The sequence below is a fragment of the Lonchura striata genome, chromosome 3 (assembly GCF_046129695.1).
Source record: "Lonchura striata isolate bLonStr1 chromosome 3, bLonStr1.mat, whole genome shotgun sequence".
Taxonomy (NCBI): domain Eukaryota; kingdom Metazoa; phylum Chordata; class Aves; order Passeriformes; family Estrildidae; genus Lonchura; species Lonchura striata.
Genome location: NC_134605.1, coordinates 31,741,461 through 31,757,971, shown reverse-complemented (window position 1 = coordinate 31,757,971; position 16,511 = coordinate 31,741,461). Strand labels below are relative to the sequence as shown.

Genomic DNA, 16,511 nt, shown 5'->3' with positions numbered 1-16,511 from the left:
ATCCGTGCTACCATTCTGTTTGTATGAAATCCTCTCCACTCTTTGTTTTCATGTTACTTTTGAGCGAATTGGAAAAATCCAAAATTAAACGACTGTACAACGTGAGCGGCTGTGGAGAGCCCCATATGAACGCTGTGCAGAGGGAGAGGCAGGGGGGAGAAAAGAGGGAAAGCTGCGCAGTTTTGGTGAGCAGATTAGCCCTGTGCCGAGCTCCAGATTAGTTCATGCCTTTGTTACCGCCGGCTCCGGTCACGGCTCAGCCCCGCGCCTGCCTCCCGGTGCTGCGGGCACGGGGTAGCCCCGCTCCTGCCCTTATGTAACTGCTGTAGCAGGCCTGTGCCAGGGGAACTATTTGGAGCAGCAGTGTCCCTTTTTAAAGCCTGTAAGCAATAAACCGTGCGAGACTAGGCCCGACCAGGGCGCAGGGGAGCCAGCGGAATCGGGACAAGGCTCTGCGAGGCTGTGGCTGGAACGCGGGCCCCTCGTGGGGGGCATTTCGGTCGGGCTGTGGCCTCACGCGGGCGGGAGCCGGCACGGGGGTGGTTCTCAGCCCGGAGCGGGTTCATCGTGCCGGAGCGGTGTTACAGCCGATCCGCCACCGCCAAGGGACCCGCCGGGACAAGGGCGGCGGGGCATGCAGCGCTCGGGCGGTATTTACGGTAATGCGGTCGTTACGGTAGCGCGGGAGGGCCTACGTGCGCGGGGGCGGGACGGCGCGCGCGGCGCCGGTGCGTGCGCGGCCCCGTGAGGCGCGTCTCCCTCGCGAGCTCGCGGTGAAAGGATTTGGCGCCAGGCGGGTCCGGCTCCGCAGCTCCCGCAGCCGCACGAACCCCCCGCGCCTCCCGCCCGCACCCACCGCCCGCCGGGGCACCGACACACCGCAGGCAGAGCCAGAGCCGCCCGTCTGTCCCTGCTCGCCGCCGCCCGCGCGCCGCCCAGGGACCGAGCCGCCACTGCTGCCGCCGCCATGAGCTGCTCTCCCGTGAACGTAAAGAAGCTGAAGGTGTCGGAGCTGAAAGAGGAGCTGAAAAAGCGGCGCCTCTCCGACAAGGGCCTCAAGGCTGAGCTCATGGAGCGGCTCCAGGCCGCGCTAGATCAGGAGGAGGCCGGCGGGGGCGGCCCCGCCAGCGGCGCGGCCGAGCCCGGCAACGGCAGCGTGGAGGGGGAGGCGGCCGAGAGCGGCGGGGGCGCCGCGCAGCTCCGCCAGGGGGGGGGCCCCGGCCAGGCCGCGGCCTCCGCCATGGAGGACGACGACGAGGAAGGGCTGGAGGCCGCCGATGGCGACGCCATGGAGTTGGGCGAGGAGAACGGCGAGCGGGCAGGGGCCGGGGGCGGCCCCATGGAGGAGGAGGCGGGCGGCGAGGAGGAGGAGGAAGAGGAGGAGGATGATGAGAACGGCGACGACCAGGGTTTTCAAGAGGGGGAGGACGAGTTGGCCGACGAGGAGGAGGCCGCGGCCGGGGACGCCAACGGCCACGGTGACCAGCAGCCGCCGCAGCCCCAGCAGCCGCAGCAGCCCCCTCCGCTCCTCCCGCCGCGCGGCGCCGCTGCCGCCAAGGAGGCTCCCGGCAAGAGCGCTGGGGGCGCCTCGGGGCCCGCCGCTGCCTCTGGCCCGGCGGGCCCCGCCAAGCAGCAGCAGCAGCAGAAGAAAGCGGAAGGCGGCGGCGGAGGCGGCCGCCCCGGGGCGCAGGGCGTCGGGGGTGAGTGAGCGAGGCGGCGGGAAGCGGGGTGGGGGCCATTAATCCCATCCCCCCGCCATGACGGGGGTTGTTGGGCCGGGGGGGGTTGGGGGCGGCGGTTTCCGGGGCGCGCGCGGGAGGACGTTGGCGGCCCCGCGCCTCGTGCTGGCCCGGCGGGGGAGGGGCGGGGAGGAGGGGCGGCGGAGGGGCCGCTGGGGCGCGCTGTGCATTGTGCGCCCGCAGCGCGGGGCGCCTGACGTCACTTCCGGGCTGGGCGCCGCCGCCGCTCGGGATGGCGCTGGGAAGGCCTGGCGGTACAATGGAGGCGGGAGGAGGAATCCCTTCCCTGGGGCTGCCGCCCGCGGCCCGCCGGGAGGAGGCGCAGTCGTGCGGATCGCACGGTGCCCTTGCGAGAGGCTGGCAGTGACCCGCTGCCTCCGTGGTGGGCGGGTGGTGATGGTGTTGCGGGTCTGGAGGCGCGGTGGCTCAGGAGATTTTTTTGGTTTTTTTTAATCATTTTGGTGGGGATTTCTTTTTTTTTTTTTTTTTTTCGGGGCTGTTTCAATGGGGCTCATAACATTGAGGGCCGTACTCGCTGCTGTGTGGTGTATTGGCGACTTCCGTATGCTAAATAATTTCTGATTGGCGACAAGTTTTGAGTCTTCCCGTGAAAATTCAACATACAGGGCTTTACCTTAGTAACATAGTAAAATGCCCTTTTAAGATGTTACTGCTTATCTTATGCTGTAGCTTGCTGCAGCTTGCAAAGTTGAAGCCATGATATAGATTCTAATCCAAATTAAACTAATCAAAATAAATCATTGCTTCTGTTCTAGGAGATGGTAAAACAGAGCAAAAGCCTGGTGAGAAGAAGAGGGGAGTGAAGAGACCACGTGAAGACCATGGCCGGGGATACTTTGAATACATTGAGGAAAACAAGTACAGCAGGTAAACAGAATTGGTACTGGGCACATTTTGTGATGAGGAGGCATAGAGTACAGAAATGTTATTTTAGCTTAGTGAAAATACGTGTAACTTATTCTGTTTTGTTTGGTTTTGTTTTTTCAGGGCCAAGTCTCCTCAACCACCTGTTGAAGAAGAAGATGAACATTTTGATGACACAGTGGTTTGTCTTGATACTTGTGAGTAAACATGCTTTCCTTTACCCTGGAAAGATGTGGTGTTGAGGCTTTTACTCTTAATGCCACGCTTTCTGAGACGGGGAGGATAACATTTGTTGATTTTCATTACCAGGTAACTTTTTTAAAAAAATTAGAAAAATACTCTGTTTCCACCCATTTTCAGCAAAGAAAACAACAGAAGGACCTGAGTATGTTAGCAGTAATAAACTTGGTTTTCTTTCAATTCTGTAGTGATAGACAGTTCTGTGAAGAAATCTTAACCAAAACACTAATCTGGTATGGAAGTTTAGGTGAGTAAGTGTAGAGTGCACATAGAACACTCTGGAGACAGGTTGATGAAACAGCTGTCCAGCACTGTTGCCCAGAAAGCTCAGAGAGTAGCATAAGTGTTTACAAAGCACAGTTTGGGAAGTGAGCTTCCTGCATACATTCCCTTATTTAGATACTGACTAGTGGAGTGTTTCTTCTGTCTTCTGATCAATTTAACAAAATCTAGTAATGCTTCCTCAGAAATGAGCCATTCATGTAACGTGTGAATGTGTGGCTTTGCGTGGTGGTTTGTGCAAGTGGGATGGCAGAGAGACTTAGTCTACAGAGCATATAAATGGAGAACTATCTGCAAACAGGGTTGTTTTTGAGGCAGATTATAAACATTATTACTGTAACATTATTATGGCAGAGTTGACATTTGTATTCTTGAGGGTAAGTATAAGGACTCAGTGCAATATTAGAAAACTTGATCTTGAAGTAATGCTTGAACTCGTTGGATTCTTACAGTGCCATGGAAGGGAAGCTTAACTTTTGGCATTGTCTGGCATACTTCTTAGAAGTTTCAGGTGGTTTTATTCCACAATAAATGGTTTGAAATGGAAGGCGGTATTACTTTACAGTCACGTAAATTGCCGGATATGCCATCCCTGACATTTTGCTAAGTCTCAAGTTTCTAGCTGCTAACCTGGTGAGTAGCCACTTCTGTGGGAGCTTTGGATTTTTCCAATAGCTGAGTAAATAGCTCCTTTTCATAATTACTGTTTCTAGTAATAATGGTATTTTCTAGTGGAAAATCTTGTTACTGGGCAAATTCTGATTTAAAGTGTTGGCAGACTCTTCAGAAATAAGATTCAAACACAGCTGTAAGGCTGAATTGTGTAATTAATTGGATTGGCACTCTCTTCTGATAGTGACCCAGACCTGTAAGAGGTTTAGCCACTTTTAAGTGCTTTTTATTGCCTGCTTTTTATTGCCTGTGTCTTACAAAGAAGCTGTAACTTCAATCCTGTTCTAAAGGTAGCCTGCAAAGGTGGGTTTCTTCTGTATGATTTTATCTGCTTTTCAACAAATAAAAGTTAGCAGTACTAATGAGAAGACACTTGGATCTTAGTATTTTTGAAATTGGGGATGGCTGTATGCAAACAAAACAAAATCTTGTTCATAAGAGTTGCCAGTACTACAGGGCAGACTGCATTTTAGTCTACTCTGGCATCATGCAGGTTTTATACCAGAGCAGAATTCCTCGCTGTTTGCTCATTTTGCTCCTTTCTTGTAACCATCAGGTAGGTTTGGAGCTGCTTCCGTGTGTTCCTTGCTCTGGGGAATTCAAATGTTGCATGCTGCACCTCATGTTACCGTTTGGCATTGTTTTTCTGAAACCTACTGGGAGATTAATTTGCAATTTCATGGTGTGCAGCTCTAAAGATGCTTGTAAAACCGAGGTTCTACTTAGGTTCTTAGAGTGATAGGTGAATTCAGTATGTAGGCTGTGTTTCTAGGCTGAAGTAGGTTCTCTCTGTGCTTAGCATATCTAGCATATCTGCACCTGATTTAACTGCCTTTATTTTAATAGACATCATCTAATTTGACTTGCTGATTGACTGTATTAACCAAAGACTACATTCAGTACTTAAATAAAAACATTTGTGTTCACATTTACTTCTTAGCAGCCCTTAGGTTTGGGCTTGAGCAGTGAGACTGCTTCAGAATCAGGTCTTAGAGGATACTGGAGAGCACAATGCAGATGGCTCAGTATTGATGGAAAGAGGTAACTGGCAGAGGGTTCAAACAGATGAGGTGGAAGTTAAGGGTTTTAAAAGCAGATGGAAAAAATAGAGGGAATTTGGGTGACAGAAGTGAAGATGGCACCTTGAAAATTACTTGTTAGCTAGTTTCTCCTAAGATTTTGGCTGAGCTTCAGTCTGCAGTTCCATCTAGGCATGTTGCTTCTGTGAATGATCCTGGGTATTTGCTGGCAGTTTGTCTTTAAACCTTTGAAAGCTGGCATTACCTTTAATGCATAAAATTGGACACCTGTACTTTATTTTGTAATCTGAATAAACAGAATGGTTTTTATGTTAACAGATAACTGTGACCTGCATTTTAAAATCTCAAGAGACCGGTTTAGTGCTTCCTCTCTGACCATGGAAAGCTTTGCTTTCCTTTGGGCTGGAGGGAGAGCCTCTTACGGAGTTTCTAAAGGCAAAGTCTGCTTTGAGATGAAGGTGAGTTAATGTTTATGAGACTTCTGCATGCTTGAATATAATATTTATACTTGTCACACTTTTTGGCCTTGGTTGAAACTAATTTATGTGAACAGGACTCTAAAAACGGCCTTCTCTTACAAGAAGATGGCTCAGTTTGCAAAACTGTTTCCTCTTTTATAAGCACTTTGATTTAACAAACAAACAAAAAAACAGAAATTAAAAAAAAAAACACTAAGCACCATGTTTGTTCTGAATGTGAGACTTTTGGTCTTACTTTTTAATCACTAATTCTATTTGTCATCTCATGCATCAACACTGAAAGTATTTTTATACTCTGTAGTCAGAAGTTTGCTTGTGCTTTCTGAAGATTACAGAAAGCTTGACTTTTTTTTTAAGGAATAGAAACTATCCCAGCACTCCTTTCTGGTTCTGCTTAGTCTTTTGAGTTTGATCTGCTCTAGGCAGGGATTTGGGCTGGACAACCTCTAGAGGTCCCTTTCAATATCATTAACTCTGACATGATGCATTGAATATGAGTATTTGAAGGGTAGGAATGGCGAAGAGCAATCAGCCTTCTAATAAACTGATTTCTCCAGCTTGTTGATGGAAGAGGAACAAAATCACAAAGCTTGAATCTATTTTTCTTATTCCTGTTCTACTTAACAATGTTAAAGGCTTCTTTGCGAATGATGGGCTTGTCTGTTATCTTCCTCTAATGCTTTCAAATTTAACTGCTACCCTGATAATCCCATTATCCAGACTTTTGCGTGGAGTGATTTCTGTGTCTCTTGGAAGGCCAGTGAAGTGAAATTTATGTCACTTTTCATTGTCCTGTTTGTTTTCAAATGAGTTTCAGCTCAGTCACCTGACTGGGATAGTTGCAGAGGTTGATAGGATACTGATGGGCTTTTCACTTCCTTTTAGTAAAGTTTCTAAAGATAGTTAAAAACAGCTGGTAGCATGTAGATTCCAGTGCGTTTAGGTGGTTTGTTGGGGGTTTCTGGGATGTTTTTGATTGTTGCTTTTTTTTTTTTTAAATCTGGTTATGTTATTTGGAAGCTGGCAGCTTGCCCAGGAAATCTGCTCATAGTGAAAAGGGATAGTGTAATACTTTCCCTGTCTCTAAGAAGAGGGTTTTTTAATACAGTGCACATTTTCTTAGCTAAGTAATTTACTGTTAATCCCAACTTTGTGGGAACTGGGTTTTTGTAATAACTATTCATATTGTTTGTGATTTTAATACAATGCAAAAGGACTTAAGGCTTTTGACCACTGACAGGGACTGCTGTGACAAAGTGATGAAGATTCATGGTATCTTCAATCTTCATTGCTAAGTCAGGAGATAGAACTGTTTAGTCAGTGGTTGCAGTTTCATATTCTCGAGCATGTTTTATTTTTGCTGAAGGTTATCACTTAGACTTAGCAAAGATTTAACCAGAGTGTAAAGGGTCAAAATATTACCTTTTGTTCTTCCGTATTGTTAGTATATAGTAAATACCGCTTACTTTTTACTGAATAATTTAAAAATAGGTTACAGAAAAGATTCCTGTTAAACACCTGTATACAAAAGACATTGACATACATGAAGTGCGAGTTGGCTGGTCACTGAACACAAGTGGAATGTTGCTTGGTAAGACTTAAATGTTTAATTGCTTTTGTGTTGATGGGGCTGAAGTTTTAAGGTTTTTTTTCTCTGAAGCAGGGGGAACAGGTTTAGTGACTGTAGTCTGTATGTGTGAAAAGTGGTCTTAATTTGAGTCATTCTCTGGATGTAGTGTGAGAAATTACTAGACCAAATAAAGGCATAAAGTGTTCAGACCTGTAAGGGTTAGGGCCATATTTTAGGAATTAATTCTTGCAATTTTTATATACAGATTATAGAGAACATTGTTAAATGCTTGATAAGATAAAGGGTTTGTCTTTTTCATGTAGTGTCAAAAGTAGAAAAGGGGGAGTCATCCTTCCCTCCACTTTTAAAGAGTGGTGCATGGTATAAAGTTGGTGGGAAAACCCTAATTTCTGAAAATGGCTGGAAAGAAAGAAGTACGATTTCCATTACATATATGACAAATGATTATAATGATAATATTTATAACTTGTTGCTGAAACACATGTTTGGGGGAAATACTGGTCAGTCATTATCTTCCGATATCAGCAACAACTTTCTACTTAAGTTACACCTGAGACCTTGTATTTGACACTTCTGTTAGCTTGTTCCTTGCAGCTTCATCCTCAGCAGTTGCATAGGCTGAATGTCTGCTAAACTCCCTTTAAAATGGGAGGGGTAAGTGCTCCTGGAGACTAACTTCAGAAAGCCTTTGTATCTACGTTACAGCAGGTATACCAGTGCATAATGAGGTCTTCACAGTTTAAAATATTAGTTAATGTCTTTATCTGACAGTTCAGCTTTTATTGTCAGCATAAATCTGGAACCAGCAGCCTAAAGCTTTTAAACAGGGATGAGGAAACACTGCTGTTCTATCTCAAGTGAAAGTTTGAATAGAAGAATGAGCTTGTATAGCTGTTGGGGGGCACTAGCTTGTTTTGTCATTAATAAAAATACTCTGAACAGCAGCTTATTAAGTAGCTGTAAGGTGATTTATGTCTAAAAGGTTAGATGGGAAAGCCTATTTGTAATTAGTTTGAATTGTTCCTTCAGGTGAAGAAGAATTTTCTTACGGTTATTCTCTAAAAGGAATAAAGACATGCAATTGTGAAACTGAAGACTTTGGTGAGAAGTTTGATGAAAATGATGTGATTGGATGTTTTGCTGTAAGTTTTCACTTATATTTTCTTTTGAGGGAAAAGAAGCAGTAAAGCAAATACATAAAATCATGGGAGAAAGACAAGTTGTTTAACATAGGCAGGCAGTAAAAGCAGCAGTTATTACTAACAGTGACTGCTGGCAACGTAATTTCATATTAATGGATAAATGTCTTTAAAATACTTCTAACAAAATATCAGATCTTTATCAAAATGATCATTGATAGTGAGTCATTAGAAGAGAAAATTGGTTTTAGTTCCTGTATGAAATAACAGTGTTACAGAAGTTGAGTGAACATAGCCAGTAGAGTGAAGTGATGAATTAACTGTATAAAGTGAGTTAATTTTATCCAAAATAATGCTTTGTCTGAAAAACAGAATTTTGATGGTGATGAAGTGGAACTCTCATATTCCAAGAATGGACAAGAGCTTGGTGTTGCATTCAAAATAAGCAAGGAAGTTCTTGATGGGCGACCACTCTTTCCACATGTTCTCTGCCATAACTGTGCGGTTGAGTTCAACTTCGGTCAGAAGGAGGAGCCCTACTTCCCTGTACCTGAAGAGTACACCTTCATCCAGAAGGTCCCCCTAGAGGATAGGGTCCGAGGACCAAAGGGACCCGAGCAAAAGAAAGATTGTGAAGTAAGTTTCTTGGAATCATCTCAAAAGTTGTTAAAGCACATGGATGGAAATGGTTAGAGTTAAGGAGACTATTCCACCTTACTCCTGACATTTTTGTTTGGGAGCTTTAATACTTAGTGTCCTGTGACCTGTTCACTACCACTGCCTTCCCCATGCTCAAGACCCCTGCATCCCTCCTTGGTATCCAGTAGGCTTGCTGGGCTACGTTAAGTGTATTAAAGAAAATAATCTTTGAACTAATATCTCAAATTCAGAACTTTTTGTCATAGGTGGTGATGATGATTGGCTTGCCAGGGGCTGGCAAGACTACATGGGTTACCAAACATGCAGCAGCAAATCCTGGAAAATACAACATTCTTGGGACAAATACTATTATGGACAAAATGATGGTAAGTGAAAATATTATTTATTTCTTCATATATTGAAAACTTGCTGTAAATCCATGGTATTTGACTGCCATGGGGTTCTTTTGTATCGAAGAAGCTGGCTACTAGTTAGCTAGTGACCATTCGTAATGAAGAAAAGACTGGCTTTGACACTTGGTGCCATGGTCTGGTTGACAAGGTGGTTTTAGTTCAACTCGGTGATCTCAAATGTCTTTCCAACCTAATGGTTATTTGTAAAGATTTTATTACCTTGCTGTGTTGCTAATTCACACATGGCAGGATTCAGAGGCTTTTTTGTGGTAAAATGTAAGAAATAGTCAGCTGGTGTTGACTATTGAATGTATTTCTACTTCCCTATACATCACTGTTCTTGGAGCTGGAATTGTTACTGTGATGAGTATACCTTGAACTGAATGGTACCAATTCTTGTGGTGTCTTTATAAATCTTATGTTCTATGAAGGGTTGAGAACTTCAGTTACGAGTTTGCAGCCAGTTGTGGCCTTGAATTAAACAACCCTTGAAGTGTGGATAGCATTTAGCAAAGAATGTAAGCCACGTGTATCAGGACTACACTGACTAATTGTGGGAAATTTCTCCATAGGTTGCAGGTTTTAAGCGTCAGATGGCAGACACTGGAAAACTTAACACACTGTTGCAGAGGGCTCCACAGTGTCTTGGAAAGTTCATTGAGATTGCAGCTCGTAAGAAGCGGAATTTCATTTTGGATCAGGTAGAAGCTTCAGTGAAAAATGGTTAAGGAAATTTGTTGTAGGCTATATTGTAGTAATTAATTGGGATTAAAGTTATAATAGCAGTTGTTTCAGTTACTGACTTACTACTCATTCAGGGGACACAAAGTTGAGCTATTACTACAAATGCTTGTCTGAACTTCTCTAGATTTATGGGATGTGGGAGGAAGTGTTTTAACACATTGATACGAGCTCGTAACTTTGCCTTATGCAGCATCTTTATGTCCAGTTATTTGTAAACTTCATTGCAAGCTCTTGTAGAGGTGAAGTCTATACACCATAAGTTGACTTCCTTAACTCTTACAATGACAGCTACGTGTAGTAAGTTACTGCATTTTTTTCAGACAAATGTGTCTGCAGCTGCGCAGAGGAGAAAAATGTGCCTGTTTGCAGGCTTCCAGCGCAAAGCAGTTGTTGTTTGCCCAAAAGATGAAGACTACAAGCAAAGAACACAAAAGAAGGCAGAGGTGGAGGGAAAAGATCTTCCAGAGCATGCAGTTCTCAAAATGAAAGGCATGGAACATAATCCTATACTGTGTTTTAGGATGCTGACTATCTGTTTAGAGGATTAAGTAAACGTGAAGTCTAAAAAACCACTTTATCTTAAACAGTTGTACTTTTACAAAACTGGAAGACTATTGTAACTTGGTAGGATAACACTATATTGTGTTCCCTCTGCTGCAGTCCTTAACACTACTCAGTTACGGTGATACGCTTCATGCAGATGCACAAAGCTGTCTTGGCATAAAGTGCCCTATATACGTGACATATTTGGCAGAAACTGGTGTTCTGAGTGGAGGCTTATAAAAGAAAAAAAAAGATAGGCAGAATGTTTTTGAGGTTTGGAACAGTACTGGCAACTCCATGAAGACCTGTTTATTTCCTTTGTCACTGTTATATTTTGTAAATGCTCAGATTATGTAATTTTGTCCCTATGCTGAGGGGTTGCAGAGGGTGGGAGGAAGAATGGGGGAAAGGTGGTTAAATTGCAGCTTTGATTATAGCTGAATGTTGATGCTGAATACTCAGTGTTTTTGCAATTACAGGGAACTTCACACTGCCAGAGGTAGCAGAATGTTTTGATGAAATAATCTATGTAGAGTTGCAAAAAGAAGAAGCTCAGAAGCTTTTGGAACAGTATAAAGAAGAAAGTAAGAAAGCTCTTCCGCCAGAAAAGAAACAGAACACTGGCTCAAAGAAGAACAAGAAGAGCAATAAAAATCAATTTAATAGGGGTCAGAGAGGACGTGGAGGATTCAACATGCGGGGCAACTTCAGAGGAGGAGGTGAGCCTAGAAATATAGCTGTGACTTCTGGAGGTTGCTGCTGCTGGGGAAAAAGGTTCTAGTACTTGCCTTGCAGTTATTATATAGTGGGAACCTTGATCTCAATTTCAGTAAGTTTAATGTTCTAGTGTATAGTTAATTGTCCAGCTTGAGAGGGAACCTTGTCAGAGCTTGGATTGCAGTGTTCATCTTTGTGTAGGAAATAAAGACTTAACAATTCCTTGATTAAAGTAACTCTCCCTTGCAGTCCCTGGCAATCGTGGTGGATACAACAGGAGGGGAGGCAACATGCCTCAGCGAGGTGGTGGAGGTGGCGGTGGTGGTGGTGGCAGCAGTGGAGCAATTGGCTACCCCTATCCTCGCGGCCCTGTCTTTCCAAGCAGAGGTGGCTACTCCAACAGAGGAAACTATAACAGAGGTGGAATGCCCAACAGGGGAAACTACAACCAGGTGATGCTTTGAGCGGGGGACTGACTAGTTGAACTACAGTACTTTGGATGTTGTTGACAGCTCTGGTGCCTGTGAGAAGTCACAGACTTGGTTGTGTCTTTAGAGTTTAGTGCATGTGCCCAGGGCTCTGACTGTTGCATAACAACTGCTGATGCAGGGGGTTCATGTTAGGGCTGTACCTCTGTCCTGTTAAAAATGAAGATTGTCAGTGCACGTGTGAAGGCTGGTCTCTGGTTTTTTGTGTGTTTCTTCCCCTTCCCCAATAATAGCAACTGTTGTTTGGCCTGAGGGTCAAAGTGTATCTTAATCAAGAGAACATTCTGAAAATAACTCTGTACAGAATCTTTGTTGGTGTCTGGTATTAAATGCAACTAGTAAAGACACACTAGCCCAGATCTTACCTGATGGAATATCGGTGGAAGTATTGGAAAAACAAAACTGGGATTACTGAAGAGCCAGCAGATGGAGCCCAAGCCAGTAAACATGGCTCAGGTTTGCCTGATACTGACAAACAGGGGAAAAGCAAAATTTTATCTACTTTTATCAATGACCCTTTGTTGTACCATAACTTCTGTTGAAGTTTTGTGGGCTAGCTCATCTATTTTCAGCTGTGTGACCCATATCCTTTTGTCTGATCAGATAACATCCTTGTGGCAACTACAGGCTTTCCTAACTAAAAATAGACAAGCTCTTGTATTTTTAGTTGTCCTGGTGCATTTAGCAGCTGGAAATAAGGTGAGTCAAAACTGGATTAGCCAGCTTTCCAGACCAGGCAACAACAGTTTGAGCTGGTTTATTAATTCTGAGGGTCTTGCCCTATGTTTAAAAAGCAGTGGCTTAGAGGGGAGGAAGAAGGCTTTTGGTATTCTGATGTTTTTAAGGGAAGGATTTTTTGTTGGTGTGTTTTTCTGTTAACCTGGGACTGATACTTCTCTATGGTATGTGATGTTTTGGTGGTAATTAAGATTGGTATTAGGACACTGCTAAAAAATGCATATAGACAAAGTAGTTAAAAACTGTTGTCCTCTTGCAGAACTTCAGAGGAAGGGGAAATAATCGTGGCTACAAAAACCAATCTCAGGGCTACAACCAGTGGCAGCAGGGTGTAAGTAGTCCCAGCTTTACCTGTTTACTCATTGTAAACCTGAGTTGCAAAATGCTGACTGAAACAAAGAGATGAATAGTCAAAAGTGGATAGCAAAATCGTCTAAAGCTAGGTAATACCACTATAAATAGCTTCCTGCGCAAAATTTAATCTGCCTTGATGGTCTTGATATATCAAATACCAGCTGTGGCTTAAAGTTCTTAATGGTATGTAGTACTTGGCTTCACATTACTGCTGTGAAGTGAACTTTTAACTGCCTTCAGTCGTTCAGGAGCTTGCTGCTATTGGAGAGGACTTTAATATTCTCAGGTTCCAGGGGAACTAGATGTTTGTTAAATGCTCCCCCCCCCCCCCCCCCCTCAAGTAAGAAACTTAACCATTATGTGATTGCAGGTTAAAACTAACTATTTATTAATCTGTTGCAGCAATTCTGGGGTCAGAAGCCATGGAGTCAGCATTATCACCAAGGATATTATTGAATACCCAAATAAATGAACTGATACATATTTCTCCAAAACCTTCACAAGAAGTCGACTGTTTTCTTTAGTAGGCTAACTTTTTAAACATTCCACAAGAGGAAGTGCCTGCGGGTTCCTTTTTTAGAAGCTTTGTGGGTTGATTTTTTCTTTCCTTTTTTTGTACATTTTTAATTGCAGTTTTAAAGTGATTCGTAAGAGAACCTCAGCATTGTGCACGAAAAGAGAATGTGTCAGTATTTCAGGGTTCTACATTTTATCTGTAAAATGTGACTTTTTTTTTACCACAACAAAAGTAAAACATTGCTTTGTACCTGGTGTCTTTTTATTAAAGAATTTTCTCCTTTTTCCCCATCCCCCAATTTCTAAGAAACAGTCGTGAGTCATGTCACAATATGATAGAAATGTTAGCAACCAGATTCGTATGGAGGCATCTTAGTAGCCCTCAAATACCATGAGATTATGTAAAGCTCCCTATTACACTCCATCCTCTCTATGGAGCTCTTGGGTGGGGAGGGGAGGAGGGGGAGGCAAAAGTTTCTGGCAATAACTAGGACTTTTTTGTATCATTTGGAACTGAATAAGATGTTGGGGGCAAAGAGGAAACCTGGGGCTAAATAGTGATGGTGGAGTGTATGTAGAAGCTCTTAAAGTTGCAAAACTCGGTTGCTTTATTTGTGGAGGCTCAAACTTGTGAAGGTACAATACCATAATTTTTTTTCCCATTTGTTCTGCATTTTGATTCTGAAAAGAAGCTGGCTTTGCCCATTTCTTATTAAACAAAACTTGTTGTAAATCCAGTTGTCTAATGGGATCTATATGAAGTTAGCTGTGTGTCTGTATAACTTTCCCCACAAAATACTGTATACCTAGTGTGCTTGTAGTAGTTACCTCCACCATTTTGTAAGCTAATGAAACTGTGAGTCACCCATTTTATATCTTAATTTTTAATCATGTCAATTCTCAAATGGGTGTATCTCCTTAGCCTGCTGATTCCTTTTCTCTTTAAAGAAAGTGGGTGGAGAAGTTTAACTCTAGACGTTTGTTTGCAATAAAATAAATTCATTTTACTCTTGTTTGGGATTGTCGCCATCAAGGTCTAAAATCCCGTTAATGCTCTAAAGAGGAAGAGAATGTATGAAAGCGACGATGTTGGACAGTTTTAAACTCATTACTGTACATGCTGAAATACTTGTGTTTCTTTAAAAAAAACTGGTGGTTGCTCTGTTAGAGATCTATGACATGTATAATTCACAGTTTAACATGGCTATATGTATGGGGCAAAAGTCTTTGAGTTGCGCTTGCATCATGTAAATCCACTTAACCTCTTTATTGTGAAGTAGACATTAGGGAAGGAGCAGGAGAAGGATTTGGACAGAGTAGGACAGGAGGAAGGATTGTCATGGAGTTTAACAGCAAGCTTCAATTTGTTTTAACTGCTATTTTGTTCAGCTTTATGTTTCTGTAAAATTGTAGTGGCACTGTTAGCTGCTAACTTGTGTTCTAATGCCAAAAGACAGGGAAAAGATGTACCCATTGTAAGAGAGTGCACGGGGTACACACGTGAGAATACTTGGCACTGCCGCCATCAGGGCCCCTGGCATGTGCTGGCAGTCCCCGTGGCGGTGTATGGACTAGCAGAGGCTTCCTGGCAGCAGCCTAGAGCTAGAGTAGTGTGCTGTGCTTGAAACCTTTCTCCAATGTTAGTCAATTTCTAGTAGTCTTCAGAAGTAAAGCTTGTGTTGCTCTTCTAGCCTTTATAGCAGATGCCATTGCATATTGACATTAAACATTAACGGCACCTCCTCCTTGTTAATAGTGCTTTAAATCATCCCTTTACTTTGAATGAGAAAAATGTAAATTGTCTTAAAAGAAACACTTATTTAATGAAATTTGGGGAATTGAGACCCAAATATGTTTTGCTGAAATGGAGTTTTCTTCAGACTTGAAAAAAAAAGTTTAGTGTAACTAAAGTCCATTTCCCTTCTACCCTCGTCACAAGAACTAACACTTTGTATGGAGTGCTGATCCTTTGCTTATTTTGGTACTCTATAAAATTATATAGTCTTAAACTAAAATATAAGAGCCTACACTTACTATGTGGTTGTAAAGCCTGTATTTCAATTCAAAAGTCTGGGATGTTTTGTTTTCAGTTTCTTTGCTGTATGGTGTTTAAAAAAAAACCCGAACAAAACAGCCACACATTAGATGCTTCAACTCTGACACTCAAAAAGGAGTATCCTGTTTCTATTAAAAATACTCCTCTCCAACAAAAGCTGTTTTGGGAAGTTCAGCACTATCTGAGAAACAGAATTCAAAAAAACTTCAGCACATGCTCTACCTGGGACACGTGTAGCTCAGAGAGGGGGTGGAAAAGTCCATGTATGTCCTACTCATGATTTGTCACAGTTGAGTGGAGAATAGTGCTTGCATGGAGCCGCATATTCAGCCTGGGTCTGCCCACACACTCTCAACGTAGCTCTGAATATTCCTAGAGAAGGGATTTATTTTGCCATGTGAAAGTGGCTGTTATAGAGAAGCAGTTGCCTAAAGAATCACTAATACTAAAAAATGCACATTTTGCATTTAAAAAGGACAATATGAAACTTAGCTGGAGGCTATAAAAAGGTGAGGAGGGGACAGCTGTACATTGCCAAAACGAGAGGGCTGAGCCATCTGTCACATTCAGTGATTTCTTGCAGCTTACAAGGGTTTGTTTACATGCAGGAAAGTACTTGGACCAGAGCAGCTGAGCTGCTGGTGACGGTGGCACAGATAGTGGCATACAACACTGGGGTTTGGGCTCATGTTTAGGGTGTTTTTAGAGTGCAAACTGGGTTTGGCCTTTTCTACCTGAGATGAGGTTTCTTTCTAACAAACCTGGATAGCATCGGGCTTAGCTCTGTGACAACAGGACCGCGGCACATGGTGCCCGTGCAGCTGCTGGCAGCTGTGCCCGTGCTGCTGGTGGTGCTCTCCTTGCGGCCCTGTCTGACGCAGCTGCTGCCGCCTCAGCCATCCCCAGCAGGCTCTGGCCGCCACGCCTTGCCCGAGGGGGCTGTGCACGCTCGTGTCCCCGGGAGGAAGTGCTCTGTTAACAACCAAACAAACTCCAGCTGTATTTCTGCCTTGGCTAGTAACAATCGCTAGGATACACACTGTGTACATGGAGGTGCTTCCCCGACACGGCGCGGTCTTGGCGAGGGGCGGTGTCCTGCGGGTGTCCTGCGTGAGAGGACTTTGTAAACACATTCAGCTGTGCGACATCAGGGGCAGGCTGTGGTTCTAGGGTGGCCTATGAGATCCTGTACCCACAGCCGGCTCTGCTCTTGGGAGCTGGCCTTTCCTGCTGCAC

At 43.8% G+C, this 16,511-nt stretch overlaps 1 protein-coding gene across 1 annotated transcript; it reads left to right on the top strand.

The window, feature by feature from the left end:
• The first annotated feature begins 729 nt into the window (after window positions 1-729).
• On the top strand, window positions 730-15,253 carry HNRNPU (heterogeneous nuclear ribonucleoprotein U). Its single transcript, XM_021550454.3, has 14 exons — window positions 730-1,700; window positions 2,516-2,627; window positions 2,748-2,821; window positions 5,177-5,316; window positions 6,829-6,928; window positions 7,958-8,070; window positions 8,440-8,703; window positions 8,973-9,092; window positions 9,692-9,820; window positions 10,184-10,352; window positions 10,886-11,125; window positions 11,373-11,575; window positions 12,609-12,680; window positions 13,106-15,253. The coding sequence occupies exons 1-14, from the start codon at window positions 968-970 to the stop codon at window positions 13,157-13,159; spliced, it is 2,523 nt and encodes an 840-aa protein (XP_021406129.1). The 5' UTR covers window positions 730-967; the 3' UTR covers window positions 13,160-15,253.
• The last annotated feature ends 1,258 nt before the right edge of the window (window positions 15,254-16,511 follow it).

Bases quoted from the DNA above. Each gene is read 5' to 3' on its own strand.
- HNRNPU (XM_021550454.3), top strand. From the start codon at position 968: ATGAGCTGCTCTCCCGTGAACGTAAAGAAGCTGAAGGTGTCGGAGCTG. The intron at 2,822-5,176 runs GTGAGTAAACAT...TTATGTTAACAG, and splicing joins AGTGGTTTGTCTTGATACTT to ATAACTGTGACCTGCATTTT. The intron at 10,353-10,885 runs GCATGGAACATA...TTGCAATTACAG, and splicing joins TGCAGTTCTCAAAATGAAAG to GGAACTTCACACTGCCAGAG.